Below are 27,425 nucleotides of genomic sequence, written 5' to 3'. Positions count from 1 at the left end.
ATCGTTTCTTTCAGAACTGACACAGGAGATGGGATGAGCAATGATTTAACCCTTCCCCTGTTTGCCAATTAAACTCGTTAATCCACACAATAAACGGCAGCCATGCTAAAGAGTAAAAAAATAAATATATACATATATACATGTATATATATATATACGTATATATCTCAGAGGTTTAACAGAGTCGGGAGGCGGAGGTCAGAGGAAAAGAGGAGGAGGGTTAAACACTGATTTGCCGTGTTCACATTGTTTTATGTAATTACTTGGTAACACATGCACACTCACGCTCCCACACACATCTATCCACTGGAAAAAACAAACTAACAAAAAAAAACAAAACTATGAATTACTGGATAATGGAGACCAATTTACAAACTGTATGCAGGATGTTAAACAGGGTTCCCAGACTTGGCTCATTAACGCTTTTTAATTATGAAAACAGAGCGGGGGGGAGGGAGGGAGAGAGGGAGGGACGGAGGACGATCTAAAAAGGTTAAAACATGAATAATGGAGCCGTCCGATATGATTCATCCGTTAAAAAAATGAGTGCACAACTTTTGCAGCTAGACCCAAAACGAACTTTCACGCCTCTTCTGCTTCAGATTCTATTTCCTCTTTGTCTCTTGCACGTCCTCAAACTTTATGGAAGCGTAACGTGATAATTAAAATCAGTCAATAATAATAAATATCTTTGACCTTCATGATTATTTTTGTTTTTTCAGCTGGCCCTGTGATTTAAAGTCGAGTCTCCTGACTTGTACTAACCAGATTCCACATCTACACCCACTTGCCAGTTCATTAGGTACACTAGTGAAAGCATTCTAGTGCAAAAGTCCTGCACTAAATATTCTCTTCTCCCTGAAACTTGGTTTAAACGTCTGTGACGATAATGGAAAGTATCATCAGGGAGCTAAACATCTAACATCTGATGATACAAAACTAGGAGGAAATGTTAAACGAGACGGGACTGGAATGTCATTTGATATGAGAAGATGTTATTTGGATATCGGACATTCAAAATACAGGATCTCTTCGTACGGGCTGGACTGTCTTTTGGGACTGGATGTGGGGCGTTTGCTTTTCTGATCTCAATCAGGTGATGGTAACCGACCAAAATTATCAAGCTGCCACAAGGAGCATCACTCTGCTATTGATGCAGACTCCATCACAGTCACTAAGATAACTATGAAGGTAAATAAGTCTCATCGAAGCACTTTACAAGCTACATGAAGTTAATGCCTTCTTACTTTTTCCTGACACATATATTAAACAGTGGACAGAGTGTTTAATGGATTAGCATTTAGCATTTAACTATCATTGTCCATAAATGTAGTTCCTGGAATGAGTCCTTCTTGTGCATGAGTCCAAATACAAAGTAATAGAGTAAACCATTCAAGTTACAAGCCTGCAGTTTTATATTTTGAGATCTGAAACGCTATTTGGCTTCAGCCTCAATGGTTTCACCTCATTATGTTTGTACTTGAATTACCACAACAATAGTTACGAGTGCTGTCCTCTTGAATACGCTGGCAGACAAGTTATCTCAGGATTATGTGTTCAGCCGCTCTACTGCTTTTAAACATCTGTGTTTATTGCACTTTTGCACCATTTTGTTCAAGAGATGACATCTATGGTAAAATAGCTGCCAAAATCAATGTTGTTAGTTGCAGTTTGACTAAATGTAATAATTAGAAACTTTACCAAAACGAGACTAAAGCTATGGACTATGAAAATAACTAAAATGTGAATAAAACTCGTCTGAAGACGACTAAATCAAAAATGTCTGTCGGTATTAACGCCGTGCTTGTGCAAGGAAGTAATCAGAGCATGTTGGAGATGGAGATAAATGTTTTACCACGACGCAGAAAAGTAGAGAAGGGCAGTAGATGGCGTTGAGGTGGAAGGACGCTGAGAGACTTCTGGTTATTTTTGCAGGGAGCTCGATACAACGCAGAAGCATTTATCTAGCTTTACGGTTACTACGAGCTGCTGCAAGGCCCTTTTTTTAAAAAAATTCGCTGACATTCCTCAACTTTTCTTATTAACTATCTCACAAAGTTGGGAGGACCAGTGGGAACCCTGGTTAGAAAGAGAATGTCAGGTAGTGTTAGAAAAAAGTCCAAAGCGTATGGGTAAAAAAATAAAAAGTAAATAATTAAATAAATAACAGAAAACCTGGAATGCTTTAGGGCCATGTGAATTAAAAAAAAAAACAAACAAACAAAAAAAACCCAAAGGTCGAAAAACGAAAGTTTGAAGACATGCAAGACAAAGGGAGGTGAAGTGGAAAAATACTTGAAAGAAGCAGACGTACCATTAGTCGGATGCTTTGCAAACGACACAGAAAATCGTTTTACTGCCGGCATAGACAACAACTCTGAGGAAATAAAAAAAAATAAAAATTCACTAGTGTTACTATGAGCCACAATAACTGACATGAATCATGTTTTATTTCAACTCTCTGCTCTTTTCTAACGTGGACGCAGTAAAAGAAGAGAATCAGGACTGAAGCTGAACTGTCAAGTCAAACATGTCCGTGGGCCGACACGTCGATGGGAGTGTCTTCTGGTGGAAGTGGGATGAGGTGGTTTAAACTCAGGGAGGTGGAGAGGACAAAGCAAATAAGATAAGAAACTTAAATTAAAAATAAACAAGCCCGAACATTCAGGTCTAATTTCTGCTTTTCGTTTTTGCCGTGACGAGCTAAACAACGATCCGAGTGATTCCTCTGTCAAAGAGACGAACGATGAGAAAATATCAACTGGTGAACCTGACCGGGACTGAGATGCTTCAGCATGGGAAACAATAAAAATTAAAATAAAATAAATAGAGGAATGAAACCAACAGTACACGCAACAGAGCAGCATGCACCGATTCAATCACAATTTGAGGGGGGTGGGTGGTGGGAGGCGCACTGACTGCACTGAAAATAGAATGGATCCTCTGATTCTTAAAAAATGAGGCGTAACAAGATGGATGACAAGGACCGACAGCGAGGCTACATATGAGAGACAACGAGGAGGAGGAGGAGGAGGAGGAGGGATGGAGGCTGAGAGGAGACGGCCTGTATGATGCCACACTGACACCTAGTGGACGACATGATAACAGACAAATCAAGCAATGGACGCCATGTTTGGAGTCAGCGCTAAGCCCCGGACCTCTACAAAAACAAAAATAAATTAAATAAAAATTATATACTTTCACATACAATATTATTCAAAATCAGACTTGAATAATATGTGGTTAACAAGCAGAGGGCTGGAATCCATGTGCAAAAAAGATAAATGAATAAATAGAAAACCTAGATGACGTGGAGGTAAAATCGCCGTCTTAATATGTTTTTTTAAAATTTGTTTGTAATTTAACTCTAGTGTGAAACTTTGAGGCTCATGGATCATGTGAAATAAACATGAGAGGGTCATGTTTTAAGGAGGAAAGGACGTTAATGGATAATTACTGATGAGCTGTGTTAACGCTGCTCTAAAAATGTAGTCACTGCACAGCCTAGCTTCAGTTTAGAGGTTTAATTTGGGCCAGAGGCTGCGTGTGGACAAACTGCTAAGGAAATAAAAACCTAAAGATACACCAGTTCTTATTCAAAGTGGTGCGGAGAAAATAAAAGATGAATAAAAAGGGTTCAGTGGATTTGGTGACTGGAATGAATGTGGAGGAAAAAATAAACTATGGTAACACTTCATAATAACTGCACACTATGAAGCATTAGTCAATACTTCATCATTCATCATCAGCATTATTAAGCACAAATATTAAATGTAGTTATAAATGATTTATTCCTAAATCATAAGCATCTCTGCAACGTGTTTAATAATTGTATTTTCATACTTTATATATTAAATATTAAACTATTCAGGAATTATTATCAGTTCACAAGATCATTTAAAAAAAATGGAAGTAAATGATTAATAAACTATTTAAATGTACATTTATACATCGTATTAATTACACAAACGTTACTGAGTTTGTTAATGAATGTTTTCTGGAAGTATAGCAGATGTTTCTTTGTTAATTTTATATCAAGTGTACAGATGTTGTGATAGTCTTGTAACAATACATCATTATAAACACACTTAGTAACTACTAGTACATGTGTAAATAATAATAAGGTGTATATATGCACATTTAAATAGTTCATTGTTTGTTTATACTTTCTAAATGATCTTATAAACTGACGATAACTGCTAAATAACTGGTTTGTAAATGGTTTCATATTTAGTCTCAAAAGGAATAAAAAATACAATTATTAACCTCCTGAGATTTTGTTTGGTAAGCACTTTTAATTTCTTCAAGGTATTTTAGATGACTAGGACCTAAGAAGTATAAAAATGAAGCATCATCTTTGAACAGGAAGTAGTTTTTGAAAAAAAAAGTATGTCCCCATATGTGGACACAGGGTCTCAGGAGGTTAAACACATTATATTGATGCTTATGAATTAAGAACTACATTTATAAATTGCTCACTAATGTAGAAGTGATGTTGTATGAATGACAAATTAATGCTTCATACAGTTTGCAGCTATTATAAAGCGTTACCCAAACGATAATAGACATGTATGGGCATACGTGATTATTAATATCCCAATAAATCGCCTGACTACACTTACTAAACCTCACCGTTAAGTGTTTATTTAATGTGTTTAAGAACCCAGTGGTCTATCGAGGCCTCGCTCATGATGTCTGACATGTATATCAGGACCAGGACATGTGCAGGACACTGATCCTGTGAAGGTTTTTGTGAAGGCGCTCGGTCTCAAACACGTACCGTCTTTGTAGGACAGACTGCCGGTGGAGAATTTTTTGCGGTGTGCGCGTGCGTAGTCCTGCAGGTTAGGGGCGCTAGAGGACCCACCGAGGACGGTGGTGCTGAAGAGCCCGGCGCACTGAGACCCTGCGAGGGGGGGGCGGGGCGGGGGGGTTAGTCAGCACTATATTACATGCTGTTACTCAAACAACTGACAGAGAAAGAAAGAGACAGAAAAGAAGAGAAAGAAACAGACACAAGGACTCAAGAGAAGACCAAGCAGCTGGTCTTAGCCTCCATCTCCAGCTCTACAGGCCTCGAAAGAGGCTGGAGCCGCTCGGACGTCCCATCACACAGCTTCTAATGAATCTTTCCCAGAATGCTTTTCAACATTATGCTCAAACAGAGGATAGCACAGAAAGAGAAAATACTCTGTAGACAATATTCTGAAGTCATATTTGCAAGGGAAAGACTAAAGGCAGAGACACACCAAGACCGACAGTCGGACCGTCGGTGACAGAATGTGAGCCTAAGTTTTTATGGGGTGTGTCCTGCAACATTGGGCTGCTTTTAAAAGATGCTTCAAGTGTTTAATTGACAACAACGAAGTGTGTCAGTGAGAGAGATCTCTGATTGTCCGTTTAGTTTAGAGAGCATGAGAAGAGAAATGAAAGTGATGAAAGGAAAAAGAAGACAAAAATAGATCATATTTATCTCATCTGAACCTTAAAATACATACTATGATCATCTAGAATGAATAAACTGGAGACCAACTGATCAGCGAGATTCAGGAAAGACTAGCTCTGTACGACGGTTTGTAGCGCTTCCTCCCTTCCTAGCCTCCCAACTAATATGAGCTCTTCCTAACCTCCCAGCTAACAGCAGTTCTTCCTAGCCTCCCAGCTAATACTAGCTCTTCCTAGCCTCCCAGCTAATATGAGCCCTTCCTAGCTTCCTAGCCTCCCAGCTAATACTAGCTCTTCCTAGCTTCCTAGCCTCCCAGCTAACAGCAGTTCTTCCTAGCCTCCCAGCTAATACTAGCTCTTCCTAGCATCCCAGCTAAAAGCAGTTCTTCCTAGCCTCCCAGCTAATATTAGCTCTTCCTCCCTTCCTAGCCTCCCAGCTAATACTAGCTCTTCCTAGCCTCCCAGCTAACAGCAGTTCTTCCTAGCCTCCTAGGTAATACTAGCTCTTCCTAGCTTCCAAGCCTCCCAGCTAATACTAGCTCTTCCTAGCTTCCAAGCCTCCCAGCTAATACTAGCTCTTCCTAGCTTCCTAGCCTCCCAGCTAACAGCAGTTCTTCCTAGCCTCCCAGCTAATACTAGCTCTTCCTAGCATCCCAGCTAACATCAGTTCTTCCTAGCCTCCCAGCTAATATTAGCTCTTCCTCCCTTCCTAGCCTCCCAGCTAATACTAGCTCTTCCTAGCTTCCTAGCCTCCCAGCTAACAGCAGTTCTTCCTAGCCTCCCAGCTAATATTAGCTCTTCCTCCCTTCCTAGCCTCCCAGCTAATACTAGCTCTTCCTAGCTTCCAAGCCTCCCAGCTAATACTAGCTCTTCCTAGCTTCCTAGCCTCCCAGCTAATACTAGCTCTTCCTAGCTTCCTAGCCTCCCAGCTAACAGCAGTTCTTCCTAGCATCTCAGCTAATATTAGCTCTTCCTTGATTCCTACCCTCCCTGCAGATAGTAGCTCTACATCCCTTCCTAGCCTCCAAGGTAATAGTAACTCTTCCTTCCTAGCCTCCCAGCTAATATTATCTCTTCCTGTTTCTCTGTTAGAATGATGAATCAAGACTACTACTACTACTACTACTACTACTACTACTACTATGGTATGAAGAGTTATATCCTTTCAGGTGCAGAGAGTATTTACCAGCTGCTCATTGTCTGTGGTCTTCGTGATACGTTCAAGTGCAACTATTTGGTCCAGACACGAGAGAAGTGAGGCTACGGCACTGTGCTCCATCTTTGCTGCTAATTTTTTCGATGTCGGTTTGGTGTGTCCATACCTTTTAAAGCTGATGTTTATCTACATGGTTTAAAATACGTGCTGAGAGTAATTCAGCACCAAACACAACTGTCACAGAAAAGTTTTTCTTTTAAACAGGCTTTAACAGCTGCAGAGTCAATCATTTTGGTGGGAAGGATCTGAAGCTTACTGTGATGGAAAGAGGAGGCAGTGAAATGTTAATCTCTATGAACCTGCATAAAGGCTGACATTTGAAATATTAGTTGAAGGTGTTTGTTCAGATACTCTACTGAGAGTTAAGTGATAATTATGTCAATGATCACAACAACAAACCACCTCACAAGTTGATGCAGAACAACAACGGCCTCATCTTCCAGACAAAGATTAATCACAGTATTACTGCAGAGATGTTGTAAATGCAGATTGTCCGTGCAAATTTAATTTAATTCAAGGACAACGATACGCTGTGAATTATTAGAGGCAAGCGCTGCATCTGAATTAGGATGCGGTGACAATTCTTTGATCTTTTCTTTAAAGAAACTGATTTTTATCTCCATCTGGAGAAAAGATGCAAAGACCAACTACGTGCATGCATTTCCCTTAGAGAGAGTTTATCATTAATGGAAATAATAATTAAAAGTCCTCCATGATAAAAGTTAATTCTTCTTGCACCCGTGCCTCCCGCTGTGTTTACTGTGGAAACAGAACATCATGACACCTACCTAATCCACTTTGTTTCATCTCGGGGGATTGACGCGAGCAGAACGAGAAGAGGCGATAACTGCCCACTTTGGAGGAGGACGTTTCTGACAGGACCTGGTGGAATAATAAAAATAATCAAACTCAGTTCAGGCAGCAGTCTCCACCACTGGCTGCTTGTTTCCAGGGTGAAATATGACCTTGAAATGTATTAAACACATCTTCTCTCATAATAGATTTCATGTTTGACAGAGTTTTAACGGACACTGTAAATGTGTCCGCAGTCAAAAAAATAGTCAACATACAGTAATTCTGGTGGAATGAGGGTCTGTGCATTTTTGGGGGATTTCAAGTTTGCTTTTAAAACCATAACGACAACAGTTATTTGATTTTTTTTATTCGACAATAACAAATACAGTCAAAAACTAAATAGAGACAGTTAATATTGGACTTAATTTTCTTTCTACTCAAGTGATTTAAAAAGTAAAAGTGCAACAAGGTAAATTTTCTTGTTTAGCTCTTTGTGTTTTTGTTTTTTAAGTTGAAAATCAAATAAACTGTTATGTATTTATTGCTTAGAGTCTAAAACCAAACTTGAAATACCTTAAAGCACACAGACCAATGAGTTTTCCCCTCTCTCTCTCTCTGTCTCTGTGACTCTCACCTCCATGGATCCGGTCTTGTGATTGCGTATGAGCGGAGACCTCCTCTGGATGGTGATGGGCTCCGACAGCGGCACAGCGCGATCGGTTTCGTCTCGCGACAGGTCCTCCAGGCTGCCCGGGTCGGGCTGTTTTCGGCCGTTCTGGACGAGCAGAGACGTTGAGAACAAAATGAAAACGCTGCCATCTGTAGCCACAATTCCATTAAAAGAGCAAACACATCTGGATGTGGATCGTACCTGCCGCGCCACCTCTGCGGAGGCCGGCCTGAAGCCAAAGCCGGTCGGCGCGTTCTCTTCCTCCTCGACGCCTTTGACGCCGGGGCTGAAGTGAAGCTCCACGTGGAAGCGTTCCTCAGAGGAGATGTCCTTCAGGAAGACGGTGTTAGAGATATTTAACTTTTTTTTTAAATAACCCTGATTATATTATACCAAAGATACAATTTTAAATGCTTGCTGTTACCATTGGTAATTTTTCTATTACTATAAACTGTATTGTCAAGATTAAAGATCAAAGATTATGTTTCCAGTCTGAGAAAGCATTCTTATCAAAACTTGTCAAATCTTGATTGATAAATGCCAAACGGAGACAAAACATCTGTAAAAGACATAATAAACTACAACTAACTAACACAACGCTACCTTATTGTTGTCTTCGTAGAGCATGATGACAATCTGAGTCATGTAGTTGAGTTCGGAGACAGCGCTGAGGTAATCCATGGCACGCTTCCACTGCTGGTCCTTCTCCTCCTGTTGCAAAGAGACGTGAGCACACAGAAAAAAAAAAACAAACACTACCGTTGGCTTTGAGCCTCGTCTGGATATCACGCAGAGCTCTGCAGGACTGATGTCTGCTGTCTTACGTCAAGCAAGCCCCCGTAGCGGAAAATGCTGAGCAGGGAGTGGACGTGGCTCTCACTGGTGAAATATAAACGCGTCCTGACGTGGCGCCCGGGAGACATCACTCCGCGAGAGTACCTGCAGAAAAACACGGCGGTCAAGTCAAACCCGACCGCGCATTAAATGCAACGTAGAAATGTAAAATCTTATAAAAAAGACTCACAGAGGGTGGAGTTTGTTGACAGACTCGTCCTCGTGTGTCCTCTGCAGGTCCAGCTGGATCTTTCTGACCAGTGGGAGGCAGTAGGCGTATGCTATGTCCAATTTCTCCACTTTATTTATTCCATATTCCTGAAAATACACACTTCATTTAAAAAAAAAAAAACATCTACCTGCAGCAGAACTGAAATTCACAACCGTGCACCATCCTTCTGGTTGTCAAAGGTTACGATAGATTCACAATAAGATGAAGAATGATGGCGCTTCCCTACCTGTGGGATGACGATGTCAGCCAAAGCTCGGGACAGTCTGAACAGCTCCAGCGTGTCCTCCAAGCCCAGAGAGGCGTTGTGGATGACGTCATACTTGACGCAGTCGTAAATGTCCGGTATTTTACTGATGTCGTAGCGGCCGTTCTTCATGCGGAAGTCCCTCTCGAGTTTGGACCAGCGCTGCAGCATCAGCTCCAGTGTCTCGCTGTGGTACAGCTGCAGATCTGGGGAGGGGGGAAAGAGATTCAGAAAATGTGGTGAGGCAAAAAACAATAAAAATATAACATCTGAACAGAGGATTTTTGCTCACCGGCAGACTTGGGGTCTTCCATCCTTTTGCGGATCTGCGAGGTGAGGCTCTGAATAAGGGCGTAGACCTGGTCACATGTGGCCACTGGGTTCTGGACTATCTTCATCGAATTCACCAAAGAGGCACTGGAGGTCGGGGCCAGCTGTCACACACACATATAGAGACAAAAAAAAGGAAATAAATACTTTAATTAAAAAGACGGATAAGGTGAATACTTAGCGCAACAGTTAGCTCAAGAAAAACAATCCTTTCTGCTTTAATTACGGCCGATTAGTAATCCTCTGAATGATCAAAGGGGATGTGGTCACGTCTGCTTCTGACAGCTTTCTTGTTGCGTTGTCTCAGGTACGGTTTAAAAATAAGAGCTGCGAAACAGATGTCCAGAGCTGCGGTGTTTCCCTGCCTCCCTTCCTCCCTAAACCCCGGCACTGTTCAGTGGTTACTCACCCTATCGTAGTCCTCGTCTGTGAACTCCCTGTCCTTCTGCAGGATTTCGTGGAGTCGGGCCTTGACGCGGTGCTGGCAGCTGCTCAGCGAGTCGCTGTCGTTGTCCAGCAGCCCGTTCATGTTGGCGCTCTTCACCATCTGCACCAGGATGGGCGTCAGCTCGCCCTCCAGAGCCAGCAAGCCCTGCTCGCACACACGCACACAATGAGGCGATAATTTATGATTAATTAACAGTAAGTTAGATGCACCTTACAGTTAGGTGGGTATAGTGATAGTTAAATTACACAGTTATTATTAGGGATGTCCTGAGCTGATCATTTGGATTGTTACTGGGGAAGATCAAGGCATTTTTTAAGTGACAGGATCAGACTGAGCACGAAGCCAAAACTGATCTCACTGCTGACCAAAACCAGACTCAAACAGGAGAGAGGTGTACCGTCTGCTGTGTGTGGAAGAACTTTACACTGTGCTACTGGCTGAGCCTTTACTTTTAAAGGAAGCAGCCTTGTGTGTAACGTCTGCAGCATAAGTATGCATGTCCCAATCAGGTGTTGTTGATCCCCCAATCTGATACAGATCTCTTAATAATCAGTATTTCAGTTTCTTCCCTGTAGCTTCCTAAAGTCTGTCCTTGTCTTCTCCTAGAGTGGACTGGATTCAGTCTAATAAATGTTTCTGTCAAAGTTAATGTAGTGTGGAGAGGGTAGCTGGTACCTTGTGTTCTCTACTCCACAAATGTTCTGGTCATCCAACGCTGCCACAAACTCCCTAACCCTCTCTGGAAGATTTGTCTCCTTGACGCTGTCTCCAGGAAACTTTTCTCTTCTCTTAAATGAATAGCTTGGAGGCATTTTGTTTTCTTAATGCATTGCAGAACTCTTTCAAACATATAAAGCTTACATCGGATTGACTGAGACGTGATCAGATCAGGACTCAGATGGACTAAAATGATTGGATTGGGGCAAAAAACAACTTGATTCTTCTTATTTTACCAACTTAAAGTCTTCTGTCTGTTTATCTCTAAACAGGTAATATCAATTGAGAATCTTACAGTGCAACTCTCATCCTTATATCAAACTTCTTTTAACGAGACACGTTTTTCTGTCAAAAGATATTTATCTTCTTATGAGAGAGACCAAAGGCTCTCAGAGTCATAGGACACTGCGTACCTTTGCAAAAGCTGCAGCCGTCATCTGCACCCTGCCTTCATCGGACGCATATATCTTCAGGTCGTGTCTGTAGGTGCTGTGTAACCGCAGCAAACCACAGCCTGGAAATCCAGCGTAGTCGCCTACAACAACACAGTGCCAACAAAAAAAAAATAAAAAATTAGTAGATACAAAAACAACAAACTTTCTGGACATGAAAAAAGGTCGGTAAGGTTTGTTAGAAGGACAGTTTGGGGAAAAGATGTCAACATCCTGGTATTAAAAGACCCTGACTTGAGATCTGTAGTTTACATTCTGATCTGGATGAAGCTCTTTACACCACATCCATCCTCTAATGCGTCCTCAATATGTTCAGACCTGGACTTAAAGGTGGTGAGTTGTGATCAGATTGCCCAGGACGGATGTTAATGTGAAGTCTGAAAGGGGCTTTTGTTGCTTATGGTTTAACTTTCAGCTTCTTCGGTCATTACCAGCTTGGTGCTCATCTGTTATCACACCAGGCACGGTAACAGTAACAGAAAGACATCTTAAACGCCACAGGTATCTCACCTTGTCCTCCGGGGTACATACAGCGGAAGGCCCTCCCCAGTTCCTCAGCCTGGACTCTGCCAGCAGGAGTCAGCTCTCCTCCCCACTTCAGCACCAGCAGCAGTGACGGGCCTTCCTTTCGAGTGTCTGAAAACAAATTCACAGGCGGGGCGGTTAACGTTCAGCCGGAGCTTATAGAGTACATGAACTGTTTTTAAGCAGCAAGTGAAATAAACGCTCACCTTCTTCCTCACTAGAGGTTTTGGGCTGCCCGTGGGGCAGGTAGGTTAGTTGCACTTTTCTGTTGATCCCAGAGAAGTGGCCATACCTGAAAAGAAGAAGCTATCATTAAAAGCTAAAGAGATTTATACATAAACATGAATCTTCTCTGGCTTCTGGTGACATAATTAAAGTCCCGTGACACACACTGTGCTGCAAGTTTGTACAAAAAAAGCCTGAGAAAGACAATTACCATCATTTCTTTCGCCTTTTGTCCTCAAACTAATTCAGGAGACACTTTCCCATCACTGATTATATCATTTTTGTGCATCTAATGAATAACAATTGTCTACCTTTATTACAGTTTTAGGGCGTTCGCTGTCCATCGTGGTGTGAAATAATAAATATGTCTAAAAAAGTGACCTGGTTTATTCGCCACCTACATTTCCAGAACAGTCTTCAGCTGCTCCAGTTTGGACTTCTTCTCCTCTATCTCGCAATCGTTGTGTTGTCCCAGTTCTACTAAAAGCTGCCGTGTGATGTCCAGCACCTCCTGTTGAGGTTCGAAGTAAAGTTATAATCGCACAGAGGCTGTGAAACATTCAGGATTCAAGATTTATTTATTTATTTATTTTACCTGCAGCTGTTTCGGCTTCTTGAGCTTCAGTTTCCCAGTTTTGTATCCTCCGTATTTTTCAAACAGATCAAAGAACCTGGGACGTACCAACGACATATAAACGATATTTAATTAAAAAGGACTTTGTTGTGGCTTTGCAGCAAACAGCGAAGGTTTGAACGGAGAAAAGGGCGACCTACATGGGGTTGCGAACTTCCATCTTCATCTTCTGCTTGGGCGTTCTGTCTCCATGTCGGATGACGGCGATGACGCAGCGTAGCTCCATCCTGAGGAGTCAACACAACATTTAGCTCAGCGAGGGACAAACATATGTCAGTCTAACGTCTAAACTGAATAAAAAACGAGAGTATTTGTGTTAATTTCATTTCGACTGTTTGAGAAAGAGTCTGGTTTAATAACTAGAAAACAAATTCGCAATATCTAGACGCCAACTGGCACAAATAATACAGATAATCTAGATCTGGGGTATTCAAGTAAAATTTTAAAGAGGTCCAGTTAGAGAAAACTTCTTGAAGCAAATGTCCAGAAGATCATAATGTCCAACTATTTAGTGTGATAAATAAATAGCATAAATCAAATGAATTCCGTACGATTAAAAAACGTTTTCACGATATTTAATGTAATTTATGTCTGACTGCAGACTTCTTTAATGTTCTTCCGTTAACTTAATAAAAGTGAGCTGAATTTCAAGATAAGAGAAAATAAATAAATGGTGAAAATTGTGCATGTTCAAATAAAGTGGTTAAGTTCAGAAAAATAAAATAAATGGAGGAAAAGTTTGAATTTCCAATTTTCTTTTGTTTGTTGTTTGTATTCTCAACAATCTTTCTTTTTCTTTCTACCGTATTTTCACGTGTAACTTGCCTCGAACTCTCTCATCTGTCTGGGATGGTTTAACTCGCATGCAACTGGTATGTCCTCATCCACTAAACCGCTACCGTAAAGACTAGAAAAGCTGCGCAGGTTAAAACAGAAGCGTTGGGTTTTAAATCATAACCTTCTGCGTAAACAATGCGTTCAAGTACAACGTCTTGGTTCCTGATCTGCGCCACGTGCAGCTGATGAGATCACCGAGATAAACTATTATAACACATATGATCCTATAAATTAATCTGAAGTACGTTTAACACATTTTAACTGCTGTGACTCACATGGTCCCTGAAGTGGTGGGAACGATGGGGATGTCTTCTGCCTCAGTAGGAATAGACCAAGGAATCTGAAACTGCGGCGCCAGTTCACGCATCACAATATTCCTGAAGAGACACAAATTCAGAAATGATAAAGAAATGACCGACAGCTCGAGTGCAAAAGGAACGAGAAAAAACAAACAAACTACTAGAAACGGTACCCGAGGATCTTGGCACAGTCGTCGTAGTACTTCATCGAGTTCTTCACGAAGCTGAAACCGTTGACGTCACACACGTACGAGTGTCCGTTGGCTCGGAGAAGGTCAAAGCCACACACGGTTTGCTGCGGCGAACAGAAATGAGGACGCAGGTTATACCACGACAACAAAACAACAACCTGTATGACACCAGGCTGAATCGGCTCCCAGCCTTACCTTGAACGCCAGGCACACCTTACGGGCCACCAGCTTCTCCATAGCTGAGAGCATGACGGGGTAACGGACCTCCTTCCCCTCGCTGTCCCTCTCCACCTTCCCGTCCAGAGCGGGAGACTTTCGGGCCTCGGCGTGAGCATAGTCCGGGCCCACAGTGTACACCTGATGTCACACAAAAATATAATTAGTGTTCCTAACTATAAAAGGTATGGAGCAGATAAAATCATGACCCAACTGTTTTATAATGAGGTAAACAGTTTATTTTCTGTGATATCCAGTTAAAGTAGTTAACAAGGCTGCGACAAACAATAATTTTTTTCAATTAGTCGATTAATCTGTGGATTATTATTGACGTACTCTATGCAAAAGGTATTTGTGTAGTTGACGTCATCGCAGACAAGTCGTCGCAGCTCCAGTAGTTAATGGTGATATATTTCAGGGTTTAAATAAAGAAAAAATGGTTTTCTAAATTAATTAAATTGATCTTGTTTTTTGTCTCTCATGAGACTGAACATCGAGATAAGTGAGGGAGATCCAGAACATGACAGAGGCTCCAAGTCTGAGAGCACCAACAGGACTGGATTTAAATTGGATTTAAAAAGTATGACGACAGCGAAGAGCTGGACAAAAGCAAAGACACATGAAAGATGTAAATTATTGTGGAGATACCACAAATCGGGGGCTTATATTTTTAAACAAATCAAATCAATTCATTAAAATAGCTGAGACACTTGAATTTCCTCTATTCCTAGTTAAGCTGGGTTTTTCCTAAATTCAGCGTCTCGTCCACAGGTCTGATGGCGCGCCTTCTCAGAGCCAATCTAATTGCCCGTTCTTTAAATTCATATCGTTTTAATCACTCTGCCTTTCAGACCATCCATCATCCTGGTCGTCCAGGGTGTATCAACTAAAATCTAGGGTCCTTTCTCTTTCTCTTATCTGTAAATCCTCTTTATTACGCTGCTGCTCTTGTGAGTCTAACAGCAAACAGATGTTGTTGCTGAGATGAATTCTGCACTTTACTTCCAAATGATCTCTCCTCATACAACATAACACATCTTTAAACCGTGTGATTGTCCAAATCTAAATCACAAAACAAACCAAGAGCACTCAAAAAGTAGTTAGAGCCGTGGTCTACCTTAACGTCAGTGCCATCTGTTGGCATGAACTCTTCATAGATGTAAGAACCCGTCTTCCTCACGCTGCTCTCCGGTGAGTAGACGCTGCTTCGGCTCCCAATCTGCAAGAAAACAAAAACAGGTTTTAGTCATTAATCCGCACATTTGTTGTGACATCCTTCGTAATCTTACTTAGACGCTGAAGCTCTCGGTTAGAAAAACAGAGTCACAGATTCATGAAGACCTTCTTTCTTTGGGACAGCACTCGCTCTGCACCATTAAGATATAGATATATAGATTAAGATATGAAAAGGTGCAAGTTTCTAGCTGGAAATGTAGCTGTGCATTCAAAACGTGCATCCCACAGGCTACAGAGGAATATAAAGTGGTGTTACTTGAGGCAAACAGGTGGCTCGACGAGAGGAAAAGATGAGCTTGAGTTTAAAAGCAAAGTAAAAACCGATAAAAATAATAATTATAGTCTTTATTCATATATTCACTTCTCAAATTAAAAATAAAAGCAGAACAGCTGAAAAGAAAAACAATAAAGCACAGAAATACCGTTAAGAACTTAATTAAGTTTCAGTTAAAACTCACTTAGAACCAGTTTTTACCAGAAGTAAAAACCAGTAAAGTAAAAGTGAGCATCCACTAGCGACCCGTCTCATCTCTGACCTGCTGTATTTGGCGTAATGGCTGCTGAGAGTGATTGCTATGACAACAGTGAACTGATGTTTCCTCGACGGTGAGGCTTTAAAGTGAAATACAAAGCCGTGTGCACCTTTCTGAAGAGGCGCTGGCTGCCGCCGCCGGCCGAGGTGGGGTAGTAGATGTAGACATTGTGGTCCTCAGCACAGACGGGCTTCTCAACGAAAGGCTTCTGGAATATCTCCCCGTTCACCTCCACGTGGTCCTCCCCTTCCACCAAGTTGCACTCTGAAACACACGGGAGCGGCCCCTCTTCATAATTGTTTTAAAGACAGTCGAGAAAGGAGGACACGTGAAGCATCAGATGGCACGGCGCCTGCGTGGCTGTGTAAAAACAGGATTCGAATGCCAGACCCACCGTATCACGCCACTTAAATATGGGACACTTGCGACTGCTTCACATTTGATGCTATATTTATCGATGTGCTTAAATAAGTGGCCTCGGGATGCTGCATGAACAAGGGGCCGTTTCTGAGCTCTATCTGGGGCGAGAAAGCCTCTAAGAATTAAATTTAGTGTCCGAGTGAATTCAATCATGCTCCGTGTTGCCTTTGTAAAAATAAAAATAATTATTAGCAGCCCCGCAACCCTTAACAGGACCAAGCGGGTATAGAAGATGAATGAATGAATGAATGATCAGCAGCAGACTGACCTTCTGGTTTATCTGGGTCACGGTTCAGCACAGCAAAGCGCGGTAGATCAATCCCTTCCTCCTGCAGGATACGGTACACCTCTCTCCTGTTGAAAGTAAAAGAAAGTATACAAAAATAAATTAATTAAGAAGCTATGACAACTTGTTTTGCATGCATTTATTTTAGGGCTGGGTTAAAAAAAAAAAAATCTATGATGTTCTTTGAAAGATCTTTAATTGATTTATAGACTCCATGGATTTTTAAATATCTGCATTTCCATATTTGTACATTTCTTGCATCCTCCCGTTAGAAATCTTGCAGTCAGCGTCCCTTATGAGATTCGTTTCCAGTCTTCCTCACGTATGCTCACGTGAACTAGTTATGTGGGTTTGCGAGATTAGTCCACGTGTGAGGAAGATTAAAAACACGACAAAAGCCCCAACTCTGAGAGCAGCATCAGGCCTGACGGGATTTACAAAGTATGACGGCTGAGAAGAGCTGCACAGAAGCAAAGACACATGGAAGATGTCCAAGACGAAACTCTGAGGAGCTAAAACTAATAATAATATTAACAATAATTTATACTGTATTGATCCAAGAGACGAAATCATGTTCCAACTGTTTGACCCATCCATTCGTTCACACAGTAGTGTGTACAGTTGGAGCTGCAGCTTCAAGTAGGCCGTGCCTGGGAAGCTATTTGGGAGTTAGGTGTTTAGCTGCACCTCTAACCACTACCCCACAGCTCCCCTATTTCCCCCTGAGGAAATGTTAACGAGACGAGACTAGAATATTAGATGAATATCGCACTTTATATCGGGTTTTGTATTTTTACTTGAGCTATGCGTCCTCTTTTCTTTTATTTATCTGTAATGTATGATCAAACCTTATTAAGGATCAGGGGTGATGTCCAACTCGAGAAAGAGATATGAAGAACTGCACAAGTGCTAAGAGTGCAGTGTTCACACAGACTGTTACCTGGATTCAGATTTCCGCTGCCTAAATAAAAAACATTTTTTGACTTTGACATAAAAACGATTAATTAAATTGATCTAAAATGAGAAACAAATCTGAATTCTTAATGTTGTGAGATGCATTTACTAAATGTAATAATTAAAAATTGAACTATTTGTCGACTAAAACTATGAAAGACTATGAATGAATTTGGTCAAAACGAACACAACTGGAGGTTAAATATTGTGGAAATACCACAAATCTCCAAAACTGAAATATCTCTAAATGAATCAGAGTCAAACCAAGACCTTGTGAATCCAACCAATTCTGGTAAACAGCAGCGATACCCAGTCCTAAATTTACTTCAACATGAAAATAAACAATATCATAATATAGAATAATAAAAGCACCTGTCCTGTATGTAGTACTGCATGTTGAGGTCATTGATGAGCAGCGGGTTTCTCAGTTTGGCGTAGCTCACTGCTTTATCCAGCGGGAATCCTGGTTGGCACAGATAAATGATTAAATACAAGTTGAGAAGTACGGCTACCGAGCTACAGATTTATTCAGCTGTATAAGTCAAAGCTTTTAAACCAAGACCTACAGATAACTGTTCTTATTTACTGGTAAATAAAGAGCCACAGCTGTGTGCGTCGTACCTTTGGAGTGGAAGGAGATGAGGCAGTCACACAGAGGCCACTTGTCCACGGGCTCGTTGAGGATGACGTCCTCTGGGAAGATGACCACAGTGATGTACTCAAACCTGCACAGCCTCTCCAGGATCTGGGTCATCGGCTTGGACTTGGACTTCTTCATCATGCAACAGATCCCCACCACGATCTGTTGCTCCGGGGGCTGGACCAGAGAGAGGGGGGAGGAGGAGGAGGGGAGAAGGTACAGCAACAGGAGATTGAGTGGCAGCTTCGTCACACACAAAGAAATACTACAAATACATCTACTCTACTACTTGTTATTAATCTACATTTAAAATCAGTCTTAAAGGTCGTTTAATTCTAAAATTTACACTAGTAGAAGTAGTATTTTGTATATTTTTCATATTTTTTTAATATTTATATATACTTTTTTACCTTCTACCTCATTATACTTATTTTTTTCTCCTCTTTTTGCTGACTGTAATTCCTTTTGTCTCTTGTAATGATGCTTCTGGACACCTAATGTCCCAGGTGATAAATAAAGTCTATCTACTAAAGTCTCCCACCGAGTCTGTGTCTTCGTCGTCCTCATACAGCTCCATGTCTGTCCTCATGCTCTCGTCCAGGACTTCGCTCTCATCGTCCTCGCAGCCCACGAAGAATCTGGGAGCGCCACGCCGGCTCTCGCCCGGGCTGTTGGGCTCTGACATCACAGTCCCCCGCGGCGGCCCTCAGCGTCCCACCGCGCCATCGTACACCAACACAGCCGCCGGGGCGGGCCGCCGATGGGGGAGGGCACGAGGCCTGGAGGGAGAGGGACGGGTCCGCTCTGCCCGGAGGGCCCGCGCAGCAGAGCCGACAGACGGGGAGGCGTTGGAGGCCGGGCGGCAAGACGAGGCCGAGCGAGGGGGGCGACTAAACATAAAAGTTCATGTGGGGAATTATGAGGCTGGCGAGTCCTCCGCTGTGACGTCGTTACTCGGGTTTCTCATTCTTCATTCAGCAAATTCACATCTTAAATGGCGAGGTCGGGTTTCACAAGAGGCTTTGGCGACAGGCGCAAGCTCCAGTTATCTGATGACAGTCCTTTCCTCCATTTGTATCCAAGATTGACAACCCTACATGAAGACAAAACACAGTCAGTCATGGCGTTGAGTAATATTCATCTGCGCTGACGTACTTCACAACTCGAGAAGGTCACGCTGTACAGTTCTTTTTATTTAATTTAAAATTTGCGGTGTCCAATGTAGTCATGCTGCAATCAAGGACCGACAGTTAATGAAAGAGGGACTGAGAAATGAGTCCAAACTGAGTCACAACCTGAATCTAAACTTAAATAACCTTTCATTGCTCATGTTTGCAAACTAATGTGGGAATTTGTTTCTCTCTCAAGTGCAAAATAAAAGAGGAACATCATATCTGACACTGCATACCCCACCTAAAATTGCCACCATGAGCTGGACCAACGATAAAGGGGGCCACCGATTACTATCTCATTGACTGCAAGAATCACAGACACGTCTTTTGCTTCGTCGTGTCCTGGCGCAGCAGAGTGTAGTGTTCCCCCGGAGCCCCCACAGAAAGTACCACCCACTGGCGCCTTGCATTGCATGCATGCACTTTGCACAAGTGGAGAAACTTTCAGCTCTGCAGCTCGTATCGGAGAAGAGAGGAAGAACGGCTCTGGTTTCTTCCATCGGCGCGACAGCAGCTTATTCTCATGGGTTCTACGTAATTTAATTTATTTTCAAACTTGGTGTTCTGTGCATATTTAAAATGAATAAATAAATCTGTGACTGGCTGCAAAACCGCTGACCGTAGCACCACACCTCTAACCAATAATTACCTGCAGCGTTTTCTTAGTCACACATTTAACTCTGACGCTGAGCAGAGCAACAGGAGCAACAGGGGCCTCGGCTCTGATCCGCATTTCCGTCCACACTGAACATTAGCCAGTCAAGGAGACGGGAAAGTCAGCGGACCACGTCACGCTGCAGACAAACCACAGCTCCTCATTAGTCCCTGGCGCGCTGCAAGACGCAAACATCTGAACAACAAACATCCTGGCCATCAGGCACAGTCACTCAAAAACAAAACACTGTTATTAGTACAAGCAGCCTCGAAGGGATCCAGCTGAGATAATAAATAAACACACAAACCCTCAGGGGGGAGCACAAATAAAACCACTAGAAAGGTCAAGTTCCCTCTGCAGACTTTGGTTGTTTATTTTAAGTCACCATGACCTAAAAACTTCTATCTAATCTTTCTGTGTAACGGCAAAGCAGGGATGCAACACTTTTAGAGAGAGACATTAATCAAAGGATTAATTGATGGCAGCTATTTTAATCTATAATGTTTTAAAAAGGAAAATGCCACTATAATAAAATCACTATAATAATGAGAGGAGGTCTGTAAGAACATAAACTATATATTAATTGTCCAAAATATACAATAAATAAACGTGAAGGCAGATTCCCGTGACTGTGGCACCCGGCGGCCACTTCATTAGGTACGCTAGTGAAAACAAAATGCATGCTAATATGACGGTCCTGCACTAAATCCTCCTTCATGACTCGACGAATGATCAGCTGATGTAGAAACGGCGTCAGAAAGATGGTGAGTCAACTGGAGGATCATTTTGGAGGATGGAGCTCGAATCGGGGCTTTGTGAATCAGAATCAAAGCGACGCAGGAAATCAGGAGGACTTTATAAAAGCATAGTGTTGAGTGTTAGGCCAAGTCCACACTCGTTTCAAGAATATCTGCGTCCACACGGATCCGTCTCAACGCGACTCAACACGCTACTTCATATTCCAGGCCTATAGGTGGCGCTGTTTCAGTTTCAGAAATTCGCCAAAAACGGAGAGGAAGAGGCGGAGCGTGCGCACAAAGCTTGAGCGCCATTTACAAATCGGCAGTAGAGGTGGAAGCAGAGCCCGTCTACGGAGAGCCTTGCCACTCTCTATTAAGTCCCATCGTAACGAATTTTGGTTGCAGTTCCACCAGATTTCCACTGGGGGCGATCGCCATGAGTGCAACATGAATGGGAGTCTATGGAGCTAAACGGCTAAATGTGTCTCTTTCACCCGATTGTCGTTGAGAAATCTCAGATTTGATTGTAGGTTTTGCAAGTTCAACATGGGTTATAGGTCAAAAGTTGAATGAACGAGAACTTATGTCCTTTCGTTTTCTTACAGGTTGAGTTGTTGTTGCCCATAACACGCTAGCATTGTGCTAATGAACGCTGATTGGTCAGTGAAGGACTGATTACGACCAGAGATACCGCCTGACGGCATCGTGGCATCCGAATCGGGACCAGAATGTTAAGGCGGACTTTTTCGCCCAAGTTTTTTTTTGGTTGCTGGCACTTTTATCTGCCCATGGTTATGTTTGTACTGTGATATTTAAACGGAAAAATAAATTGAATTTGAGTACTTGTTGTGTTATTCTTGTGTTAGAAAATACAGGATACATATGGTATAGTATTGCCACCTTAAAAAACAACAACAACTAATGTCCCGCTAAAGGATTGCCGTAAAGCAGCATCTCTGGTCGTACGATGTGTATGACGTCATTGACATTTTAAAATACTTTTTAAAGCAAATAAGTGACTCTAAAAAAATCTAACACCCAGCAATGTGTAATTTCTTTGCATCTCCTTTCAAATACAATATTCAAATTACTGCACAAAAAATTATATCCTGAGAAAAGTGGATTTTGAGGGGTACTGCTCCATAGACCTCCATTCATTCTGCACTCGTCCTGAGAGCGCCCTCATATGGAACCGGAGTGGAACTGCAACCAGTTGAGAAGCCGGAAGTTCACTGAGAGTGGAACTTCTCCCCTTATTAGACATTCTCTGGGTGGAAGGTTAAGCTCGAGGGGTGTGGCGATGACGCAAGTATGCGTTTTCGCCGTCCAAACGAACACTCAAGGGCTGCGTTTGTGAATTTTTTCACCCTGGGACCAGGTTTCAGAAAAGTTCCGTTTTAAGGCAACGCGTTTACAGGATTCGTTTGGACGATCGGCAAAAAACGATGCAAAACATCTGCGTTTAAACCAAAAAAGCGTCTACGTGTGGACGGGCCCTTGGTGTCGCTGAGTGTTGGTCACTCCTTAACACTTAGACGCCGTTAATTTATTTGCAACCTCTACCTCTGCGTATTGTGAATACTTGTGCAATATTGTTCCTTTACTTTAAATGCATCTTACTTATTTTTTTATATATTTTTGTATTACCTTTATTCAGCTAGCAACTTGTCACTTCATGGGAGCAACAAAACAATTTCCTTGAAGGATTAATAAAGTATTCTGATTCTGATTCTGATAAAACCAAAAATACATACACATACACACACGGAGAAGCTCACCCTTAATGCTGCTTTTGGCAGCGCGTTGATTTTAAATAAACTCTTTCCATGCCTAACTGGATTAGTGTTTCAGAGCTCGAGTGCAACAGTTAATCTCTTCCCTTACACTTGCTCACTGCGGCTACCAGCTGGGTCACGGCTCCCACTGAGGACACAGAGGTCACGGACATGTTTTAGTTTTTTTTTTATTATTATTATTATTATTATTATTATTATTATTATTTAATGGGACGTTGGGGGTTTAGTTTAACGCAACACGAAAAGCTGTGGAGTGGAAACCAGGTGTGTCTGGTTTTAAGCCTGATGAAAAAGTTGCTTGCTATGTCAACATTTATTTTTTACACTTCCAAGTTCCGTGTGTTTCTGTACAAGAGAGCAAAAGTTACCGGAGTCAGTGCACACGTACTTGACCAATAAAGCTGATTCTGATTCTGATGAGAGCATGTTAGGTCTTCATTATCAACTAAATCTGATTGTTTTAGTTTAATTCATCCATTTGTTAGTCAGAGAATAACAGAAAATAGTCATCCAGTGTTTACTAGAGCTCAAAATTAAATAAACGTGTTGTGTTAAGGCAGCTACTGCATGTACACTGACATTCCTCTAATAATCAGATTAAAATCAGAACTGATCTGATGAGAAGGAATCTGATTGAGAGGGTTGGTGCGAACCTTTGATAATCTGTTCAAATATTAGAAAATAATACAGAAAATCTGATCTCCTAAAAAGACATGTCAACTCTTGATGTGCTGGTTTCTCTCTAGCAGCATGAATCTCTGATCAGAGTGATTGCTTGAAGAAATATTCTCCGTGGACAAACTTAATCAGTGACATCAAAGCGGGCAAAAACATAAAAGCTTCAAATCTGAGGAGCTGACGCTAAACAGTGTTGTAGGTTTTTGTCAGTCCATTCATCAGCAGCTGGACAGCAATAGTTCTGTCTTCTCTCTCAGAGCTCATACGTTAAAACAACTTGTTGAAATTAAACAAAGTGACGAGAGACAAGACTACACTTGCACCAGTTCCTCTACACTTCATCTCCAGCATCACTGCGTGAGTTTAGTCACAAATCTGCTACTTTTCCTAATTTTCTGCAACTCTCACAAACGCTGACCTTCACCTGACACTGAACCACACGGCTGAGTCCTCCTCCTCCTCCTCCTCCTCCTCTTCCTCCTCTTCCTCCGTGCTGGGACAGACTCAGACACGTCCAAGCACCCCGCTGGAATCTCCTGCAGCCTGTAATCTGGAACGATGCCTGACTCTGCACCTGATCTCGCTTCGATTAAAACAACTAATCGAGACAAAAGCTTTAAAATATCCTTGACCCGATAATCAGGGAACAAGTAATCCTCATTTCTTCTCTATAAAAACTGTTGCAGATCATTTCTAAACTCTGCAGCTTCACATTTGAATAAAGTAGAATAGACAAAGTAGAATACAAATAATTAACTCCCTACATTGTGCCGACTATGTACCTGTAAAGAACACTTGAGGGAAAACAATATCTTCACATGAGTAATAATAATAAAATAAAAATATGTGGAGAATTTAGAACCAAATAAGTTCAAATAAGTTCATAATAATAATAATAATAATTCTCTATTACAGCAGCAGGACTGATTAACTGATTGACTTCTTATGATCAAATAAACATGTTTTCTGGCTTCAGGTTCTAAGTATGAATAATTATAATGTGTCAACTCAAAATATATTAAAATCATGAATTTAAATCCATTATTAGGACCTGGTATCCATTCAAAATGGTCAAACGGTTAAAGATTAAGCTTTTAAGTTTTGTAGCGTTTAGTTTTTCTTGCACTTTGTTTTTTTACATTTTATTTTTCACAGGTTTCAGTTTCCTTTATTTATCTATTTATTCATTTATTAGTCAGTTAGTAAGGGAGAATGGTCTAAGCTCCTGCTTTTAATGTGCATGTGACAATAAACATCTTGAATCTTGAATATTACCGGTGTTAGTCTGTTGGCAGATAAAACAAGACCTTTGTCGGTGTCACCTTGAAGTGGGCGGAAATTATAATAGGAATTGTTTTTTTTATATTTCCTGACAGCTCATACAGAGAACTTGAAATTGATTGATACAGAAAAACAATGATAATTTCTGCTCCATCCCAAACACCTGAAGTATGATATCATACTAGACAAATAAAAGCAGCAAATCAAAGTGAGAAGCTTAAACTCATTAAAGGAATAAATCAATTACCAAATAAGTTTTTAAATACATTTATGAATTAAATCCAGTGGTTGTAGCTGGTTGCCAGTTCATTAGGAACACTAGTGAATGTTGACACAGCTTTAGAACGGTGGTGATTCAATTGAACAACGATTGTGGAGGATGTAGTTTGTGGTGCTGTTAAACTGGATTGAGTTAAAGGTGTTTCTGTTATTTAGCCTAGTTCACCGACTACAATGGGGAGCTCAATAATAGGAACATGAGCACAACACAGTAACATTCAGCAGCCTCAAAAACGAGAAATGAGCTGTTGATTAATTTAAAAGATTAATCATTGGCAGCTATTTTTAATCTATAATGTTGTAGAAGGCAAAAGGCCACCAAAATAAAATCATTATGATAATTAGTAGAGATTTGCACAGATCCCTAAAGTACCAAGAACATAAACTATACATTAATTGCCCATAAACACATTATATAAACACTGTAGCACTCACTGGCCACTTCATTAGGTACACCAGTGGAAAGACATTCATTCTAATACAACGGCTCTGCACTAAATCTTGGCTTCATGACTTGTTTTTATGTTCGTGTCAATGCTGAAACACCGTCAGAAAGATGGACGATCATTTCGGAGGATGTAGTTTATGGTGGTCAAAATAATAGGAACATGAGCGCAGCACAATAACATTGAAAAGTATTACAAACGGCAGCCTAAAAAAAACGAGAAATGAGGTGTTGATTAATCACAAAACTAATCATTGGCAACTATTTCTACTCTATAATGTTTTATAAGGCAAAAGGCCACCAAAATAAAATCATTATGATAATTAGTAGAGATCTGTACGGATCCTTAAAGTACCAAGAACATAAACTATACATTAATTGGCCACTTCATTAGGTACACCAGTGGAAAGACATTCTAATACGACGGCTTTGCACTAAATCTTGGCTTCATGACTGTTTTTATGAAACAGAAAGGTGGATGATCATTTTGGAGGATGTTTATGGTGGTCAAAATAATAGGAACATGTGCACAACACAATACAATTCAATAGTTAGGTGCTGAGTTATTTTAAACAACACCAGAACCTCCATGAATCTAATATTTCATGCAGGACTATGATGTATTAAAATGCATTTGTAGACACTATAGTGTACCTAATGAACTGGCAAGGGAGTGCATGTGCAGTTGCACTTATAAACTGGGGCTAGCTACATGTCGTGCATGCAGAACATTATGTTACAGCTAGCTGCACCTGATGTTCAGCTGCACGGAGGAGGCCTGACAGGTTTCAACTTGTGTGGATTTATTTGCGCCACGCGAGGAACTCGGACCAAACATCGCGGGACGATTTAAAAACGAGATGTGCGGTCGTCGTCGTCGGGTCGCAACAGGTTCATTAACGTTGTCAACTGTGACACAGACGTTGTATTGTGTTGAGCACGTAAAATGAATTGGAATCATAACCAGCGTCGACCATAAAACAATAAATCGATTTAATAACGCTGCTAGCATCTTATCAACCCTGCACTGTCGGCTGAGTTTGAGAATAACGGTACTTGTCGAGTTTAGCATTAGCTTCCGTTGATTTTATTTATTTATTTATTTATATTTTCACATTAAGCTAATGTCGGCTAATGTTAGCATTGAGCTAGCCACCCCGGCTGCTGATCCGGCAGTGTAAACAAGTCTCCTCAAGGCCATTTTGTCCGCATTTCAAAGCAGACGCGAAAATATCTGTGTTTTTATATATTTCACATGTAACAGTGGATCCGCGTCCAATACGTTTCCGTTTATCGGCGACATAAAACTAAGAACTTACAGTCTGACGTGAAGGACTGCTCCGCTGCCTTTCAGCTCGCTTCCTTTACTCTTTGACAGTTTGCATGTGAAACCAATCTTTGTGTTTTTTAAGTTTGACGCACGCATGATTGATGTGCGAGGCAGCCAATGGGAAAGGGGGAACCGCTCCGGAAAGGCGTGGCCGTAAAATTCACGAGCCAATGAGCGTCGATCAAAAGAAACGACAAGCTCCCAACCGAGAGTTAGAGCGTTAGCGGCCTCTAGCGTTGGAATAGAGGCAGCGAGCAGCCTGCTGAGGTTTCTAGGGAGGGATTTTATATTTTAACTCCACTCCATGCGGTTAAAGATCTACTTTTTCAACCTTTTTACCATCTTAAAATATGGTGTATTTATATAGATTAAAATAGCACATAAAGTACATTAGAGAATAGTTCAAATGTACCTTTTCCTAATAGTGACATGGTAAAATTACTACTACTTTTCTAGGAATGTATAATAGCGTACATGCAAAGATACACCATAGTTGCAATATAATGATAATGATACAACACTGTACTACTTAATATAAAAGGTGTGCATGCTAGTCCTCCCAGTATATTTGTATTAATACCCTTTGTATTACTATAAACAAAAGTAATATGAGTTGAGTTTGTATCCCCTGTCATACTATGTCATTTTGTGCCTGGAGTAGTTTTAATCA

General features: G+C 41.2%; 1 protein-coding gene across 6 annotated transcripts in view; it reads right to left on the bottom strand.

The window, feature by feature from the left end:
* ppip5k1a (diphosphoinositol pentakisphosphate kinase 1a) overlaps nucleotides 1-26,795 on the bottom strand; it is a 36,324-nt gene extending 9,529 nt beyond the window's left edge. For 2 of the 6 annotated variants that reach the window (XM_084541472.1, XM_084541473.1), the window contains exons 1-27: nucleotides 26,745-26,795; nucleotides 18,921-19,472; nucleotides 18,361-18,556; nucleotides 18,112-18,202; nucleotides 16,768-16,853; nucleotides 16,189-16,343; nucleotides 15,428-15,529; nucleotides 14,290-14,451; nucleotides 14,077-14,198; nucleotides 13,880-13,981; nucleotides 12,908-12,994; nucleotides 12,729-12,804; nucleotides 12,535-12,644; nucleotides 12,115-12,200; nucleotides 11,894-12,019; nucleotides 11,345-11,466; nucleotides 10,176-10,358; nucleotides 9,729-9,870; nucleotides 9,419-9,642; nucleotides 9,151-9,278; nucleotides 8,951-9,065; nucleotides 8,730-8,837; nucleotides 8,328-8,456; nucleotides 8,091-8,231; nucleotides 7,450-7,543; nucleotides 4,781-4,906; nucleotides 2,315-2,377 (exon numbers count right to left, since the gene is read on the bottom strand). In XM_084541472.1, coding sequence (XP_084397598.1) covers nucleotides 2,315-2,377; nucleotides 4,781-4,906; nucleotides 7,450-7,543; nucleotides 8,091-8,231; nucleotides 8,328-8,456; nucleotides 8,730-8,837; nucleotides 8,951-9,065; nucleotides 9,151-9,278; nucleotides 9,419-9,642; nucleotides 9,729-9,870; nucleotides 10,176-10,358; nucleotides 11,345-11,466; nucleotides 11,894-12,019; nucleotides 12,115-12,200; nucleotides 12,535-12,644; nucleotides 12,729-12,804; nucleotides 12,908-12,994; nucleotides 13,880-13,981; nucleotides 14,077-14,198; nucleotides 14,290-14,451; nucleotides 15,428-15,529; nucleotides 16,189-16,343; nucleotides 16,768-16,853; nucleotides 18,112-18,202; nucleotides 18,361-18,556; nucleotides 18,921-19,064 — 3,220 coding nt within the window. In that variant the 5' untranslated portion in view covers nucleotides 19,065-19,472; nucleotides 26,745-26,795. Of the gene's footprint in view, nucleotides 1-2,314; nucleotides 2,378-4,780; nucleotides 4,907-7,449; nucleotides 7,544-8,090; nucleotides 8,457-8,729; nucleotides 8,838-8,950; nucleotides 9,066-9,150; nucleotides 9,279-9,418; nucleotides 9,643-9,728; nucleotides 9,871-10,175; nucleotides 10,359-11,344; nucleotides 11,467-11,893; nucleotides 12,020-12,114; nucleotides 12,201-12,534; nucleotides 12,645-12,728; nucleotides 12,805-12,907; nucleotides 12,995-13,879; nucleotides 13,982-14,076; nucleotides 14,199-14,289; nucleotides 14,452-15,427; nucleotides 15,530-16,188; nucleotides 16,344-16,767; nucleotides 16,854-18,111; nucleotides 18,203-18,360; nucleotides 18,557-18,920; nucleotides 19,473-26,744 lie in introns of all 6 variants that reach the window. The other 4 variants (XM_084541470.1, XM_084541471.1, XM_084541474.1 and 1 more) reach the window with 3 other exon arrangements.
* Between the last annotated feature and the right edge of the window lie 630 nt (nucleotides 26,796-27,425).

This window comes from Chelon labrosus (assembly GCF_963514085.1).
Source record: "Chelon labrosus genome assembly, chromosome: 3".
Classification (NCBI taxonomy): domain Eukaryota; kingdom Metazoa; phylum Chordata; class Actinopteri; order Mugiliformes; family Mugilidae; genus Chelon; species Chelon labrosus.
This window is presented reverse-complemented; position numbering and strand designations above follow the sequence as displayed.